The 17,375-nt window shown below is 43.2% G+C and overlaps 2 protein-coding genes across 3 annotated transcripts; one reads left to right on the top strand and one right to left on the bottom strand.

Annotated features, from left to right (window-relative positions):
* Positions 1 to 12: 12 nt before the first annotated feature.
* Positions 13 to 6,990, bottom strand: mlx (MAX dimerization protein MLX). 2 transcript variants are annotated; one of them, XM_086056557.1, is made up of 10 exons: positions 6,591 to 6,990; positions 5,972 to 6,441; positions 5,490 to 5,880; positions 4,215 to 4,254; positions 4,043 to 4,132; positions 3,541 to 3,650; positions 3,356 to 3,455; positions 2,638 to 2,737; positions 1,640 to 1,841; positions 13 to 1,562 (listed from the first exon to the last, which is right to left on the bottom strand). In XM_086056557.1, the coding sequence occupies exons 3-10, from the start codon at positions 5,526 to 5,528 to the stop codon at positions 1,506 to 1,508; spliced, it is 738 nt and encodes a 245-aa protein (XP_085912683.1). In that variant the 5' UTR covers positions 5,529 to 5,880; positions 5,972 to 6,441; positions 6,591 to 6,990; the 3' UTR covers positions 13 to 1,505. The 2 variants fall into 2 exon arrangements, with proteins under 2 accessions (XP_085912683.1, XP_085912684.1); XM_086056558.1 differs by lacking the exons at positions 5,490 to 5,880; positions 5,972 to 6,441; positions 6,591 to 6,990 and adding an exon at positions 5,072 to 5,429.
* Positions 5,474 to 17,080, top strand: fmnl1a (formin-like 1a). The gene is made up of 27 exons (XM_086056551.1): positions 5,474 to 5,627; positions 5,764 to 5,857; positions 6,073 to 6,479; positions 8,402 to 8,485; positions 8,950 to 9,036; positions 9,168 to 9,238; positions 9,359 to 9,442; positions 9,527 to 9,679; positions 9,764 to 9,872; positions 11,025 to 11,101; positions 11,188 to 11,281; positions 12,175 to 12,249; positions 12,334 to 12,444; positions 12,531 to 12,680; positions 12,758 to 12,859; positions 13,178 to 13,886; positions 13,979 to 14,103; positions 14,191 to 14,393; positions 14,478 to 14,712; positions 14,775 to 14,843; positions 14,921 to 15,001; positions 15,102 to 15,231; positions 15,297 to 15,460; positions 15,525 to 15,626; positions 15,703 to 15,795; positions 16,132 to 16,237; positions 16,320 to 17,080. Exons 3-27 carry the CDS (start codon positions 6,291 to 6,293, stop codon positions 16,382 to 16,384), a joined length of 3,468 nt encoding a protein of 1,155 aa, XP_085912677.1. The 5' UTR covers positions 5,474 to 5,627; positions 5,764 to 5,857; positions 6,073 to 6,290; the 3' UTR covers positions 16,385 to 17,080.
* The last annotated feature ends 295 nt before the right edge of the window (positions 17,081 to 17,375 follow it).

Raw genomic sequence — 17,375 nt, forward strand, 5'->3', positions numbered from 1 at the left:
CGGTTCACTAAATTATTTCAAACACTTTTATTTCACCAGGAAAGACGGCCAGATAAGGAATCACCCTGGCCACGACTGAGTAGCAGCACATTGAAAAACAAGCGACATTCAACGCATATAATCAGGAAAAACATTAAGGGAACAATGTTGTAGTTTGCCTAAAATAAATAAGGAGAGGGGAAGTTCAAAACCAACCAACAAACCAAAATACAGGAATACCGTGGCGGTTGTACAGCTACAAAAAACAACCGCATTTAGATTTGGATTGTTACAGAATGAACAGGAGTAATCCTAGGACAGACCCCTGAGGCACACCATTGGTTAGAATAGAGCGAGAGGCAAAATATTTGAGTACACACTGACGTCTATGCTTGATATAGCTATCAAACCACAACACTTAACTGTTCTAAACGAGAGCTGAGGAAGTCTGTTTCGGGACTTCACGAGCCATGACATCAAATGCTTTTGATAAAAGAAGGCTGCAGTGTTGTTTTTCAATACAATCCTTGGCTACTTTGAGAACTGCTTGCTTGTCATTATGCATTTTCAGATAGAAATCAAGCAAAAAAAAAAAAAGTATTTCAAGTTGCTTCTGATGAGAGCGTTTGAAGTCACTGATAAAAGTACTAATTGACATTGTCATTGGGACAATTAGCTTCCCGTCATTTATTTACAAATCACAAACTAGTTTTCTGTACAAAAGAGTCTAGCCCCTTACACACTGGCAACCGAACACCCTTTTACAAGGTACCGGAGCAGGATTAGGACAGCCCGGGAATTAGCCGGCTTGTGAGGTAGTATCAGAGGCGTAACGGGCAGACCGTCGCTAGTTTGTAAAAGAGAGCGTGTCCACGCCCCTTTGTGTCGAAAGCCGCCGTTCTGACATCACCACGCATCTAATTATATTAATGCGGGAATCTGCCCCGCAGACACTGCAACATCCTGCTCCTGGGAGTAATATCTGAACGAAACAGGCAAATGCAGGCTTTACCGTCACGCCTCTGATGTTCAAATTTACTGGGCTTGACATGTGGAAGCGGCTAGTAGGGATTGTGCTGCCCGGAGTTTGACACTTCACACGTCATGAAAAAACTCTTGCCCTGGAAAATTGTTTGAATTGTCCTGGACCAAGTGTGCTCTTGCTGCTGATGTTGTTAAGCAATCACTATTGTCTTAACATTGTCTATGTACACTCACTGGCCATATTAGGCACATTTGCACAATTAAGAGTGAAATCTCCACAAACTCTGGCAAAAAAATTCTCGAGTAGAGAGCGAGCCAGCCCTGAGTGAGAAAATCCACACACTTTTCAAACATGTTGCTCTTGATAACATCCTGAGGCCTGCGTTTCCACATAATCTGTTGTCAGCTTTTGAAAACGCCGCTGTTTTGTCTACCGACACGTTATCGCAATCGTAAACCGGCTCAAATCGTAAAAATGAGACAAACATCAAGTGCGCCCACGCGGCTAAAATATACACAATCGTGTACCGTCACGGCCCGCATCAGTAGAGCTGCCCGTTGATCTGTCGCAGCACGCCGACGACAAATTCCTTCAGCCTCTACAGGAGGAAAAAAAACCGAAATAAAAACGCATCAAATGCCAGGTTTTGAGCGGGGCGCGTTGCGGTGGACGTACCAGTGGCTTGCAATGCTCCTCGATCCAGTTGATGACGCTGGCCGACAGCTCCTGGAAGCTGTTGACGGACACGGAGCTGCTGAAGGAGTAGAAGAGCGAGTCCATGATGCTCTGGAAGATGTTGAACTTGATCTGGTCCGACACCTGGTTCGCGCCCTGCTGCGGATGGCTCTGGTACGCCGTAACAATTTGCTCGTAGTTCCTGTGAGGTGAAGATGTATGACAATACCTGCCGTGTTTCCTCAAATAGCAGCCAAACTGCAAATAAACGTCATAGTTCATAGCTGTCCAGATAATAAAGAATTAGTGACTTAGCCCATTTTTTTGATAGCCAAAACAGCAGTCTGTCAGGGAGCGGAGTCTCAACTCAGATAAAAGGCCCATTTCCTCATCAGGAAAAGAAATGGAAGAATCTACTTGAGTTCATAGCTTTATGCACACTAAAAAGCTAACTGTCAAACCCCATATGGGAACGCTGTTGCTAACCAAAACACCAGCACCTATCAACAGTCTCCTGCGGATTGCAGTCTTATCGCAAGTGAGACGTCTTATTTTTCCTCATCAGAAAAAAAGGGTTGAAAGTACGTCAATTCATAGCTGTTTCTATTCATCGGTCGGCTCATTGGATTCGTTTTTGTCCTTGCAAAGTTTATCCACTGGATGGCGCTCTGACTCCATTCAATCCAATAAGCATCTTCCAAGAACGTACTTCGAAACGCTAACTGCCACGCACCATTTGAACTTTGCTGCTAACCAAAACAACAGCACCAACCACTATTGTCTCAAAGGGTGGAGTCTCAATCATGAAAGATAGCATTTCTATGCTTTTTTTCCCCGTTTTTATGTGTCTTAACTTCACTTTCCCTTGACAAACTGCACCAATAACATTGTTTGATATTAGTCCAAAACATCCCGAAGAATCCCATCCCCCTGCTCCCCCTTCATATGTAGTTAGCAAGCAACAACAAAAGCGCCACCCCGCCTACCCACCAACGTACGTTTTCATGATCTTCAGCGCCGTCACTTCTTTCTTGAGGCGGGAAACTCCCTCCTCCTGCTTCTTCTTCTCTTTGTGAAGAAACTTGATGTATTCGATGGCTGCACACAAAAACGGTTGTGTAGTCGTAAATTTACTGGACGCGCCTGTAAAGGCCTTTTCGTATTAATTTTTTGCAGAGAATATCTGCACTCTTGGATTTTTTTTTTTTCCCCGCCTCACAGTTTGTTTACGGTGCTAGACCAGCAAGGAGCTTCGCCCCAACATGCCGCTGGCCGGCATTCCCCCATCGAGGAATGCATCGCGGAGGTGACAATGAGCGGGAGATACGACGATTTGCGTTATAAGGAAGTGATATGACGAGAGAGGGCAAGAAAGTAAAATGACGAGAGAGGACTGAATGGTATAGAAAATTGAAACAGTTTCCTTTCATTTTTCATCATGGTGAATGTGACATGAAGGGCGGTTCAAAACTGCAGCTTGTTTTACGTTCAACTTCAGCTACAGCGATGTCATGTAGGCCGCGATCGAGATGACGTAATTCAGCATCCCGGTGCCGTCGTTATTATATTTGCTCTTGTTAACAGCAATGTGTTACAGCGACAGATGCTTCTCTATGAAATTCAATTCAACAGAGTCCAATTTATTTGACTCTGCTTCCTTTTATTGACGTGGTGCCTTCAAAACAATGTACGCGATAAGGTTCTGCGGTCTCTTACTCTTCTGCAGGATGGTGGCCTTGCTCATCTTCTGAGCTCCCACAGCAAATTCAGACTGCAGGCAAGTCGGCACAACCGACTGCAGGTCGTCGTAGCCTTTCTGGAGAGGGAGATTAGGGCGCTTTGAGATCTCAGGAAACAACAACGGCAAGTTCAGTCCTAGTCTGAGGTGAACGCGGTGTCACCTTGATGGCGTCACGCCGCTTCTGCTCGGCCTGCGTGTGCGCTTGCCGCCGCCGATCTTTGCAGGAGTTCTTGTATAACGTCTCATGCCTGCAGTCGCTATCCTCATCATCTGTTGTCATATTAGAAGATTGCCGCACAGTGGGTTTACATATTTTACCTTCTATGATTTAAAACATTCAGTAAGCCAGAGTACCACCTTAACTCTTTTTCTGCCATCAACCTTCACTGCCATGGACAATTGAGTCATCAGTTATGTTTTTAAACAAGTGCAAAAAAAACAACCAAATTCGGGGTACTTGTGTCAAGGTACCATTGCATTTGTAAATTGAGTTAATAATGACACAAAACAAGGTTTATTGGGATTTTGTCCGTTTCTGACACAACATAATCCAGGTTAGAATGACACCAGAACATTATCGCTGCCTTAAGTCCGACTACTTTTTTTTTTTTTTTTTTTTTGTGCGGCAACACCTAAGACAAAGAACTCAACAGGAGGAACACCTGTGTTTGGAACTGAGGAGGCACTTGTTGAGCTGATGCTGTTGGCCCTTGACACCAGGCTCCCTGTCCTAGCCGCGTCGGCAAAAAGAACTGCAACAAAGCACATTGTTCAACATTCATCATCATTATCGGCTTCTGCATGAGGCCGTGACGTGGGGAGCAAGAAACTCACCGGGGTCAAAGACGCCATCGCCGAACGCTGCGTCCGAGTGCTAAATCGTCACCAGGCAACACAAGATGGGGAGAAAGAAATGAGGGACAAAAGTAAGACACAGTTCAAGTGTTGGCCTACATGAGGACAATGACACTCAAAGCACCCGCTGAGCACTAGCTTGATTACTTGTTTTCACGCATGCACAAGACCACAATCACTGCTATGTTCCCCGCTTAAATCAGGACACAATAGTTAGTCCACGTGCCCAAAACTGCCAGGGAAGCTAAATCTACAAAATGTCCTCTTTAACAACACAATAAAAGGCAAAAATATTTTTTTAAATATATACACTGCACATTTGTAAAAGAGTTACCTAGAAACATCATAGGTTTTATGTCCGTTGTAGCTGCAGCAAAAGCAGCACGTATTTGAAGTTCAGTTGAGAAACTACAATTACATATACATACGTGTATATATATATATATATATATATATATATATACATATATATATACATATATATATACATATATATACATATATATATACATATATATACATATATATACATACATACATACATATATATATATATACACACATGGTCACAATGGCCGGGGATTGGACCCACAACCTGCCGGTTGGGAAAGTGTGTAAATTAATTTGAGAATAATGAAAATTTCATTTGTGGTTTACAGTCGTGATTATTTATTTACTGGACAAAATATCAGTTCCAATATTTATATTTTAAAAAAAGAAATCTTATTGTTACAAATATTGATCAAAGGTAGTGATGTGCCACCACACCATTGAGTCGAAACATTTAACATTATAGACCACACTATTTAGTTAAATATGCTCATAAGTTAACTTACCCAGCTAGAGTATGGCAGCAAATTTTGCATTTTCCTTTTAAGGTCTTGAAATCATTATTAAATAAATTAATCCCCGATTTTTGAAAAAGTAACTTTAAAGTAACTTAAACTTGAGTAACGCATTACTCTATTTGTAGAGTAATATTGTAAAGAAACGTATTACTTTCACATGCAAGTAACCAGTAATATGTAATATATTTCATTTTGGAAGTAATTTGCCCAACACTGCTCGCGACACAAAAAAATGCCTCACAACTACATTCACTTGACAAGCAAGACAACAAAGCCAGACTAACTGACAGGCGGCGCGGGCGAAAGTGAACCGACACACGACGGTTTACTTGTGACTGATGTCACAAAAGACTTGTAACAAGACAAAAAAGATGATGTTTGTTACGAACGCACGGCTCGACTTTACCTTGCCGTGGTCCTCGGGCGAAGTCGTCGGATCCGCCATTTTGGCTGTCCGTGATAACGTTGGTGCGTTTGTGGTCCTTCTGGTAAACTTTGAATGCACCCACAAAGCTCAAAACGAAGTACGTGGTCAGCTGGCAAAGTAAGAACGTGCTATTTTTAAATGTTCGTGAAAAAATCCCTCAAATAGATTATCGGCTTTTGTTGTCAACGTCAAAGCATTGTGAATAACTCGTGTGTGTGTTTCCTTTTTTTCCAAACACCCTCAAATGTCACAGGCCGGGATGCAGTAGTCCGTTTGGGCCACACCGTGTCGCCGTTGCTCCTCTTGGACCACTTGACTGGCCTACAAGCAGGCTGGCCCCCCCAAGGGTAAAGGTCAAAACCCATGGTGGCTTCAAGTGAAAAGTAGACACAAAAAAGACAATTTCACCTCTAACCTCAAACACCTGCATTTACCCTAACAGTCACTTCCACAATCCTCACCCTGTGGGTGCTCCACCCTGTGTTTTTCGTGTTGTTACCATGTACAGGAAGTTACCCTTCTGCTTTTCTGTTTGTGTGGTTTCTGTCTTTCTGCCTCTCAGAGTGTCGCCTTCCGTTCAGACATCGCACGCCAAACTGTTCTCAAGGTGTTGTTCTTCCATCCTCCACGACCTCGCGATGCAGCCCCTCTCTCCGCAAGGCCTCATCTAGGCCTACGCGCTCTTTCGGGGTGAGCACGGCCCACTCTGGTATGCACTGATTTCTTGGGAGAAGGTGTTTGTACACTGCTTTCCTCCTGGATTACTTGTGGAGATTAGTGATGGGGAATGCTGGGGGCTCGGAGCAGGAGTCGCTACCCGACAGCCGCGAGTCCAGGAGCTCAGTGGGCACGGCGTCCATCATGAGCGAGCCCGGCGCCCCGACGCTGCAGCAGAAGAAGCAGCCAGCTGCCCCCAAGTTGCCCTTGCCTGCTGAGGAAGAGTTGGAAGAACGCTTCAATGTGGTGCTGGTGAGTGAAGAACGGTTTGTAAACTCACTGTAATAATCCCATTGAGGTCACGTATGCAGAATTAGGCAGCAATGAGCTGGGCATTTTACTCAAATTTCCCGGCCGCCTTACCCTTCCGCTGTCCGTCTATCCGCGTTTTGTCCGGCCGGATCCAATAGTAATCGCCTATCGGCTGGTCCGAGATCGGGCTTCTGTTAGTGTTTCCCTCTAACAATTTAGACCAACGTCTACTAGGAAAAAAAACTTTATTGAGTCTTAATAAAGCTATCTTTTACACCCCACTGTATTATAGTATTGCATGTAGGGCTAAAATAAATGGTTTAAAGGTCATATAAAGCCTAAAAAAAAGTGGATTAGTCACAACAGTTCAAAGATCAAAACATATCGCAAACAAAAATGAAATGATATGGAAAAAGCAACAAGATACGCCTCACTTTTTGGTATGGCGAGCGTGCGGGGTCTAAAGGGGAAGTGGCGCAACACACCAGTGCCACAGACCAGAAGACCGGAAAGCAGCACGCTTTCAACACGCTGCACTCGGGATGTTTGTGCTGATTTTCACCATCTGATATGATCTGGTTAAGGTTGTCACGTTTATTTTCATATCCCCTTAACAGAGCTTATTGGACGTGTAGGAAGTTGACGTTCAACACGTGGATTGTGTGAAAATTCCTCCAAGCCAATTATTGCTGAGGAAAGGACTTCTAAAAACAAATAATTTAGCGCTACTTGCTACGCAAAATTTTAAGAACCAAATTAACAATAATTTTTATTCTATTATAGTATTTCCTGCCATCCAATATTAGTATTTTTTTCATTATTTTGAATCCATGAACCTGATAAGTAGTACACATTTTTTTGTGTTCACACATGGGCCTTTAAATTACTGACACAAATTCTCATTTTAGGAGAAGTGGAATAAACAATGTTTTTTTTTTTTTCCCCATTTGATGGCTGCACTCACTCAGCCGTTTGAGTGTGACCTCACTTCTTCCGAGCCAAACAATTCAGGAGGAAGTGGAACGAACAGAAGGTTCATGTTTAGCAAAGAAGCAACTAGCACGTGTTCATCACGGCTAAAAGCGAGCAGCATCCGCCAGAATTTGACTCATTTTTGTATGCTAAGGGGCATCTCGCGCGTTTAACTGTCAAACCACAATGAAAGCAAGAGAACAGTCACCAACTTCACAGCAAAGACATTTCCGTGTGAGGCCTTCATCGCCAGGTCTAGAAGTACCCTGCGATGAACAAAACAGAAGTTATGAGTGACTCAAATCAAAGCAAGAATTGACTTTGTTCACCGACAATGCGGATAAATGTAATCTGTAAACAAAAACGGACTTGCTAGCTAACGACAGTAATTAACTACAGTAGAAATATCTGTTAAAGAGGAAGCGATAATATGTTCTATGCACCCCCACTAGTCTAAACATGGTATTTTGATTAATACTGCATTTATGAAATATGTGTTATGCTGAAAAATCTGTCTCATTGTTTGGTCATGTGACGTTCGCAAGGTGAGCCCTTTGGCACTGCGATTTTTTTCAGTCGACAGCAAGTGGCAGTACAGGACAAAATGGCCGCTCTCCTGAGATGGCTAAAATGGGTCGATTTTTCTGTTTAATTCATATTCCACAAACATAGGATTAATCAGAATACCGTGTTTAGACACGTGGGGGAGCATATAACATATTGTAAAGACAATTTTTGACTTTAAAAGACATAACTGTCTTGGCGACGGTAAAAACAGAATAAAGAACGTTCTCATAATATTTGTTGTATGACGAAATAATGGATTGGCTGAGAACGGTGGTGTGCTTTTTTATTCTCAGAGTAACAGGTTGGTCACATAATATTTTCAATATTACCAAATAAAATAACTAAAAATACAGATTAGTAATAAGAATGTTACTGTCTTTCAGAGCTACATGAACTTGCCACCAGATAAACTGCAGCTGTTGAGTCAGTATGACAATGACAAGAAATGGGAGCTGGTCTGTGACCAGGTACGTAACATACTGTGATATTTGTTTTATTTTACATGTTGTCATTTTAAATTTAATGTATTACCTTTTATTGTTTTTAATGTAATTGTATTTTAATTGTTTTATTTGTATCATTTTTTTATTATTATTCAAATCGCTGCATTTTCACGTTTAAAATGTTTAATGTCATTTTTAAAGGTATTCCCTTTATTTTTAATTTTATTACATTTTTATTTAATATATAATATAATGTTTACTTTAAAAAAAAAAATGTTGATTTGACTAAGCAAGCAGGTCATAAAACATTGCGGAATAGCGCCGTCCCACAAAGCGCATGTGTGGTTAAGCAGTGTTAAAACCTCAAAGGTGTCGGCATGGCAACAGTGTCGGATGAGACCACACATTGATTGGGGTGTGTTAGCGTGTGCACACTTACCTCAATATGAGTGTGTGTGTGTATTTCAAACCACTCTCTGCTCTCTCAGGAGCGCTTTCAGGTGAAAAGTCCTCCGTCCACGTACCCGGCCAAGATCAAGAGCTTCTACCAGGACCAAGTGGTGGTGGCTCGCCGGGTCAGTAGACTTGATCGTCCCTCATCTCTACTGTACTCTGCAGCAGGGCCCAACCGATTAATCGGCCGATATCGCTACAATTTTGTTTATGATGCTAATAAATACATGCTCTGCTGGTGCTTGTTCATCAGAAGAAAAGAATCCAAGATGCCACCAAGGTCCTCAAGGATTTGGAAATATCCCTGCGCACCAACCACATCGGGTGAGCAACATTTCATTTCAAATTCACTGAAAATAAGTGCTGTTTACAAATAATGGAAAAACTTGGGCATCCCTCTTAAATGTGATGTGTGATTAAATTATGTATTATTAATATGAAAAGTTGGGCTCAAGAGTTCCTCAACGAGCAGAATAAAGGTCTGGACGTGTTGGTGGAGTATTTGTCTCAGGCCCAGGGAGACGCCCCGTGAGTAGCGCAGCAGCTTGAAACGTTTTTCAATATTTCCCCGCCATCCACAGAGTCACCTCAGATATTTTTTTTCTCCCGCAGGTTTGACGTGGAGAACAGCGAAAACGGCGGCAGCGTGAGCGACAAATCGAGGCCTGTCAACGGGAGGTCCATCGAAGACTTGACCAAGAGCAGCGGCGGCGGCGGCTCGCACTCGCACGGGATGACCCGAGCGGCGCGAGCGCTCACAGTGAGGTGAGAAAGTTTCGACTAAATCGGGATTATCTTTTGCGCTGGCCGTCGACCGTGGACTGATGCTCATGTTGCCATTATGAACAGAATCAGCTCCACTCTGGGGAACAAGATGCTGAAGAAGTCTCATCTGCCAAGTCATAGAGATGACGTGCATGTGTGCATCATGTGCCTGAGGGCCATCATGAATTATCAGGTACCAAGGTTATTTTTTGTTCATGAAAAATAACAAAATAAGTAAAGCTATATTGGAAAAAAAAAAAAAACCAAAAAACAATGCCAAAGTCAAATAAAAACAAGAGTATTTATACACCCCTAAAACTAGACAAAAGTAACCCAAATTTGAGTCAAAATCTGGACTGACCTATATGGGTCAATTTGACCCAATTTTGTTTTGTACTAACCAGAAAGCTGGGTCAAATTTACCCTAGTAGTGGGTCGGTCCAATTTAAACCAAAATTTGGTTGTTTTTGACCGAGTAGTCTTTAGAGTGTAACTAACTGAAACTACATTTTGATAAAAGTAACTTACTGAAAATTTCCTACATGTTTGTCTTTTTTTGCGCTAAATATCATACATGAAATTTCGGGGTTCATTTTAACTGTACTTATTTTGGTATTAGTGTGGGGTCATCATACAGAGAGGAAGGTCCAGCAGCTGTTTGGGAATTCAAATTTACTTTACGATATTACACAATAACAAGTGACTTTTTAAATTAATTTATTTTTATCTTGCACTCCACAAATACTCCATATATTTAAAATACAACTAATACTAAAACTAAAATGAAAAATAAAATGAAGCATTTTTCAAAAAAACAAAAAACAAAAAAAAACAAACCTGCTCTAAAACGAATTACAACTAACTGAATTTAAAAAACAAAAAGTCAAAACAACATAAAAAGAAATCATAATGAAAAATCCAAAACTATTTTATAACCATGTCAGGTACACAAAACTTCCTGCAACAGAATACTGTACTTGGAGAGTATTGTAGTTTGCCTGTCATGGTGTACCTGACCAATTCTTTGTCATATAAAAAGTCACTTGATGATACAGTTAATCTTTCTGTAAAATGAACCAATTTGTCAATTTGAAACTTCAGAATGAAATTAACATTTAAAATGTAAAGTAAAAGACGGACAGAATTGCATCGATATGACAACGCGGCTCGCCATTAGCTGACCGCTAAGTCCATTTTTTTTTTTTTTATGTTTTTTGCTTTTTTTAAAATTTTTTTATTTATGCCCTTTCCCAAGCGTATCAATGATGATAAACCAGAGGGAAAAAACCCGAAAAACTACAGCTCCAGCTCTAGTCATGTTTCCATGTCATCCTTTCTGTTTCAGTCGGGTTTCAACCTGGTGATGACGCACCCGCGCTGCGTCAACGAGATCACGCTCAGTCTGAACAGCAGGAATCACAGGTGTGTGTGTGTGTGTACAGTAAGTGTGTGTGTGTGTGTACCTGTGACATCATCATCATCACATCACATCACATCTTCTGTGACAGGACCAAGGCCCTGGTGCTGGAGCTGCTGGCGGCCGTGTGTCTGGTCAGAGGAGGACATGACATCATCCTGTCAGCCTTTGATAACTTCAGAGAGGTCCCATAATAATCATATTCCTAAGAATAATCATGATAATCGATATCAGTAGACAAGACAGACACTATACAATATAAACAGTACACTATTACGCTCACTTTGCCGCATGCACCCCCATGTGGGGAAAAGGTGTAATGCACATACTATGCCTAATAATACAGTATCGTGTAAATGTGTACTATATTATAAAATCAAAGATCTGTATAAAATATGTTGCTTTGGATGCAAGAAACTATGCTGAAGTGAGTTGATGAGCTTTGTGTAGTGCTTGGGTGCCATCTTGTGTCTTTTTACAAGTACCGGTAATTAAAAACCTTTTGGGGTTGCTCGGGGATTTTTTTCTACTCACATCAAGCACTATTAATACTTTTATAAAACTATGTTTTTGACAATTATGTCATTTAAATATAATTACACACAAACGCAATATTATGAATATTTTATGTAACGTACTGTATCGATGGATTTTAACTTTTAATGAACATATAATCATAAATATTGTCAAATGGAAATGGATTATAAAATGCATATTTTAATTTTCACATGCCGCTGAATTTGGCAAAAATATTACAAATAAGATCGATATCTTTGTACATGTCATAAAACATGTCAATTCTCAATTTTACTAATCAAATGCATATATACTATATTTTTTCAATTACATGCTATTAAAATGTAAATTGTATAAACACATTTACTACTACAGTGTATATACGTTATATATATTTATAGCCATACAATACATTACTACATTATAGCATCGATGTTAATATAGAAATCATCAAAACTCTTCTTTGTAAGGCACAATTTTTTAAGCATATGGTACTTATGTTTAAATTCAAATGATAATAATATCATTATTGTGCATCTAATTGTGGTTTTCCCCCCCTCAGGTGAGCAAAGAGAAGTACCGCTTTGAGAAGCTGATGGAGTATTTCCTCAACGACGACTGCAACATTGACTTCATGGTGGGTCGTACAAGTTCCGTACCGCATTGAATTGTACAATCATTTGAAAAAGATTGTTACGAATGGAATGGCATCACTTTGCAGGTGGCCTGCATGCAGTTCATCAACATTGTGGTCCATTCCGTGGAGAACATGAACTTTCGCGTGCACCTCCAGTATGAGTTCACCAACTTGCACTTGGACAAGTATCTGGAAGTGAGAAGATTGTGACGGTCTACCTACTGAAGCGTCCCGTGAATGGAGTTCACTGATGCGCGTTCCGCATTGTTCATGCATTTTAGAGTCTGCGGCAAACGGAGAGCGAGAAGCTAAAGGTGCAGATCCAGGCCTACCTGGACAACGTGCTGGACGTCGGCGCTCTGTTGGAGGACGCCGAGAGCCGGGGCGGCGTTCTGGAGCACGTGGACCAGCTGCAGGACCACAACGTTCAGGTGGGCTACGTAGATCGCACGAGTGCGGCGGAGGTCATGGACGTGTGCTCAGTTGTTCCTTGTGCTGCGCTTTCCAGCTCAACGCTCAGCTCCAAGAGATGGAGACTCAGAGCGGAGAGAAGATTGCCGAGCTCGAGACTCAACTCATGCAGGCCACCAAAGAGGCTGAGTTGCTCAAGGTCTGTTTATTTACGCAACTGCCGAGGGTAGTTTGTTGTTAGTATTAAGGTTTTTGTGGAGTTACAACATTACGGTCCAACTTTCAAAGGGGCAGGCTTCACAGTCAACGGGGGCGCCGCCATATGCCATTTTGCAGTTGCACCATAATAGGAAAGAAGGGTGAAGGGTGTGCGGGGAATCCAACAAAAGTGTTGATAAATAGGGTTGTGTATTGCATCTGTGTAATCATATGAGCTCTGTGATATTGCACCTATTCATGTTTGCACTTGCTGCACGGCTGTGAGACCATGCTGATGAGTCGTCCTCTTCTATCACAGGAAAGCCTGAGAGACTCGTGTTCTCAGGTGAGCACCTTGCAGCAGAGGGAACGGGAGAAGGAGCTGGACAGGGAGCGGGAGAAGGAGAGGGAGCGTCTGAGCATGGCGGCTTCTCAGGCACCATCTGAGCTGGAGCAGAAGATCCAGGAGCTTCAGGAGAAGGGTCTGATCTGCTTGACCAGGACCCCCTCGGGAGGTCTGGACATCAAGGTTGTACCCATCACCGTGACCGATTGCGTATCGGCGCCAGTATCCAAAGCCGACGTGGCGTGTACCGCCTCAACTATGACCTGTCCCTCGGCAACTCCTCCGCCGCCACCGCCACCGCCACCGCCACCACCACCACCACCACCACCTTCTGCCCCTGGAGGAGAAACAACACCACCTCCTGCACCTGCCGCCGGAGCTGTGCAGCAACCACCTCCTCCTCCGCCTCCTCCTCCGCCTCCACCACTTGCTGCCGTAGGAGGGCCGCCGCCTCCACCGCCTCCGCCGCCTCCGCCGCCTCCTTCACATGCAGCTGGAGGAGGGCCACCACCACCTCCGCCACCTCCACCACCGCCTCCTCCATCACCTGCCGTAGGAGGGCCGCCGCCTCCGCCACCACCTCCTCCTCCTCCTCCTGCCGCTGGAGAACGGCCACCACCTCCGCCGCCTCCACCTGTTGGTTCTCCTCCACCCCCTCCAGGAGCACCCAGCATTCTGTCTGGTAGTGAGACTTTCTGAGTGGTGAAAGGATGTGGATCCCAGATCTAAAATCCTAAAATCATAGTTACATGGTCTTCTTTGTGTTCTCTTCAGGGATGAAGAGTAAGAAGCCTATCCAGACTAAGTTTAGGATGCCGTTGCTGAACTGGCAGCCTCTAAAACCGAATCAGGTCACGGGAACCGTGTTTCATGAGCTGGACGATGAGCAAGTCTTGGAGGTAAGAAGGCACAATTCGGACACAGAACAGTCTCTGGAGGTAAGGGTATGAAGGCACAAGGTTTATCATCCTTCTATGTCCGTCCAGGAGCTGAACATGGAGATGTTTGAAGAACAATTCAAGACCAAGGCGCAGGGTAACCCGACAGACCTGACCAAGGGAAAAAAGAAGTTAGGGCCCAAGGTTTCCAACAAGACATCTTTGATTGACCCCAACAAGGCCAAGAATTTGGCCATCACGTTGCGCAAAGGGGGGATGACCCCTTCGCAGATCTGCGAGGCCATCGAGACGTACTGTCCGCCCAACTGACCTTTTTCATGACTTTGTGGAATTAAAAAAAAAAAAACAGTCATTGTCCGTTTCCCTCTTTACAGGTACGATCAGCAGTCCTTGTCCATTGACTTTCTGGAGCTACTGGAGCACTTCATACCCTCGGACTTTGAGATAAAGCTTCTGATCAACTACGAGAATGACGGACGACCGCTTGAGGACCTCACGGACGAAGACCGCTTCATTTTGCGCTTCGGCAAGATCCCTCGCCTGAGCCAGCGAATTAACACGCTCACCTTCATGGGAAACTTTCCCGAGAGTGTCAAACGACTGCAGCCGGTGAGTCGAGCCTCCTCCGAAAGTGTTGGACCAACGATTTGAGCATTTTGTTCTCGTCGCAGCAAATCAACTCCATTATCGCGGCGTCCATGTCCATCAAGTCTTCGGCCAAACTAAAGAAGATCTTAGAGGTCGGTCCAAGAGATTTAACTTGCTCATGAAGCATTCAGACAGATCCTAACTTTGTCCTTTTGCTACCCCCTTTTAGATCGTTTTAGCGTTTGGCAACTACATGAACAGCAGCAAGAGAGGGACAGCTTATGGCTTTAGACTGCAGAGTCTTGACCTAGTAAGTAGCTTCCCAAGAGCTTACACCAGAATGGAAAACCAGTGGTAGAATAAGGTGTTCAACGAACCATGTCATCTTCTGTTTGTACTTTGTATTTCAGCTCCTGGAAACAAAGTCCACAGACCGCACGCAGACGCTGCTCCACTTCATTGCCAACATCGTCCATGAGAAGTATCCCGACTTGGCCAACTTCCACACAGAGCTCCACTTTGTGGACAAGGCAGCCCTCGGTACTAGTTCACACCTGCGTATTTTGTCTTGCATGTTTACACGAAAGCTCCTGTCTCTTTGCCAGTGTCCTTGGACAGCATCCTCCAGGACATCCGCTCCCTGGACCGAGGTATGGAAATGACCAAGAAGGAGTTTATGGTACAGGATGACAGCCCGGTCTTGAAAGAGTTCATCAAAAGCAACAGTGAGCAGTTGGAGTCTCTGATGAAAGACAGCAAGACTGCTCAGGTTAGCCTCAAATGCCACAAGTGAGCTCGTGCGTCAACCTGATCGCCGCTTCTCCATTGCGCAGGAGGCTTACTGCTCGGTGGTGGAGTATTTCGGGGAGAATCCCAAAACTACGCAGCCGGCCATGTTCTTCCCACTCTTTGTACGCTTTATCAGAGCCTATAAGGTGAGAACGTCGGGTGGGGTTGCAAAAGTGTGGCACATCTGGACCTGATGATTTTGGGTTTTTTTTTGGGTCGCAGAAAGCTGAGCAAGATAATCAGCAGAAGAAGAAAATGGAACTTGAGATGAGCCAAGCGAAAGATAGTTCGCCAGCAAAGGCTGGAGGCCAGAAGGTAAAATATCTGGAGTCGAAGAGTACATGCATTAGATTAGGATTTTCCGTGTAAAGAGATTGCCGCATGGAACATAGTAGGTACGGGACAGCAAATATAATAAAGTGCAACTCGGTTTCTGGCTAGTGGGTGATGAGACTGGCGATGTGCTTTTGGTAGTATGTCAAGCTTCATCACACAAATGTAAATATCAGTGCAGAAGGGAAAAAAGAGTGAGTTGCAAACGCAAATGTCTTGACTGTTCAAACTGTTAGTTACATTTTGACTCCGTGACGGCTCACCTGTTTTTTGGGGTTTGGTCATGTGATGTTGGTCATTTTTGACAAATCCTTGTAGGGTCCCCAGATGCCCAAGATGGACTTCATTGCTGAGCTGAAGAGGAAGCAGGTGCAACCTCAGGTGCGCGAGGGCAAGGATGGTGCTTTGGAGGACATCATCACAGGTAAGACCATGCGACAAATTGACGTGTGTGAAGTGTTAGCGTGGTCATACCGTCACCCTTATTGTTCGTTCGCCACCCTCAGATCTGAGGAACACGCCGTACCGCCGCACAGACGGGCGCCGGACAGCTCAACGCTCGGACACCTAAAAGATACAACAACCTCAAGGCCGAAAGTGGATCGATACACACACAAGATGTCAACTTGAAATCTCATGCCAGAAAAACAACATCATCGTTTGTCAACGTTTCAGCGGGAAGTTGCTTTGTATATAAATACATACATTCAAGTTGTATTTTAATCCAAAATGTTATGAAAAAGAAATCGTACATTTTGAGATGCATGCTTGTGTTGTTCTTTATAAAATAAAAAAAACCCAACTTTTTTTCAATTTTAAAAAACTATTCAGTGTTTTTGTGATTTTACACAGGCAGGGCCGACCGACCATTTGGGGGTCGGGGGGTTGAACCAGGCGAACACAAAATTGATCTTGATTTGACTTTGATCTTTCTGTGAAGATGATAAAAATATAGGACTTTGTTTTCGTGACCAGCGTAAATCTGTGCAAAGGTGTTTTAGACCAGGTGTTGGTAATATTACAGACGTGTGTAAGCCTGCATATTTATTAAAGGGCAGTGTGCACCGTTGCGGGTGTGAACACAGCTGATAACGTAAGCGGGTATCGTCGTTATGGTGTATTGTCAAGGCCGTGTTAAGAGACAGAATTCCAGAGAGTCAGTGAACTGTACAAGAGGAGCTGCACTTTATTGGACACAATCACATCATATTATGTACAAAACATTTTGTCACACACATTTCCTCACGTAATGTCATCCACACTAATAAATTAAGTCCAGCATCATTCTTTTTTTTTTTTTTTTAATAAATTGCTATCATCATACATATGTATATTTATAATAAATCTATTGTTACTTTTTGTTCTTTATGTCACACTAACTACAAACTCAGGCCCGCATTGCGCTCAAGCGATCCCGTTAGACGTCACACGACCTAACATGCCTGCCTTTGTTTCACACACAAAACCAAAAGAACATCTCAACTTCAACACCTTTTCTGTTGTAACTCTTTTTTTTTTGTATTTTTAGAGAAAACATTCATTATAGACATCTTAGTATTTTT

This window comes from Filicampus tigris, chromosome 16 (assembly GCF_054856515.1).
Source record: "Filicampus tigris isolate MCC_2025a chromosome 16, RoL_Ftig_1.0, whole genome shotgun sequence".
Taxonomy (NCBI): domain Eukaryota; kingdom Metazoa; phylum Chordata; class Actinopteri; order Syngnathiformes; family Syngnathidae; genus Filicampus; species Filicampus tigris.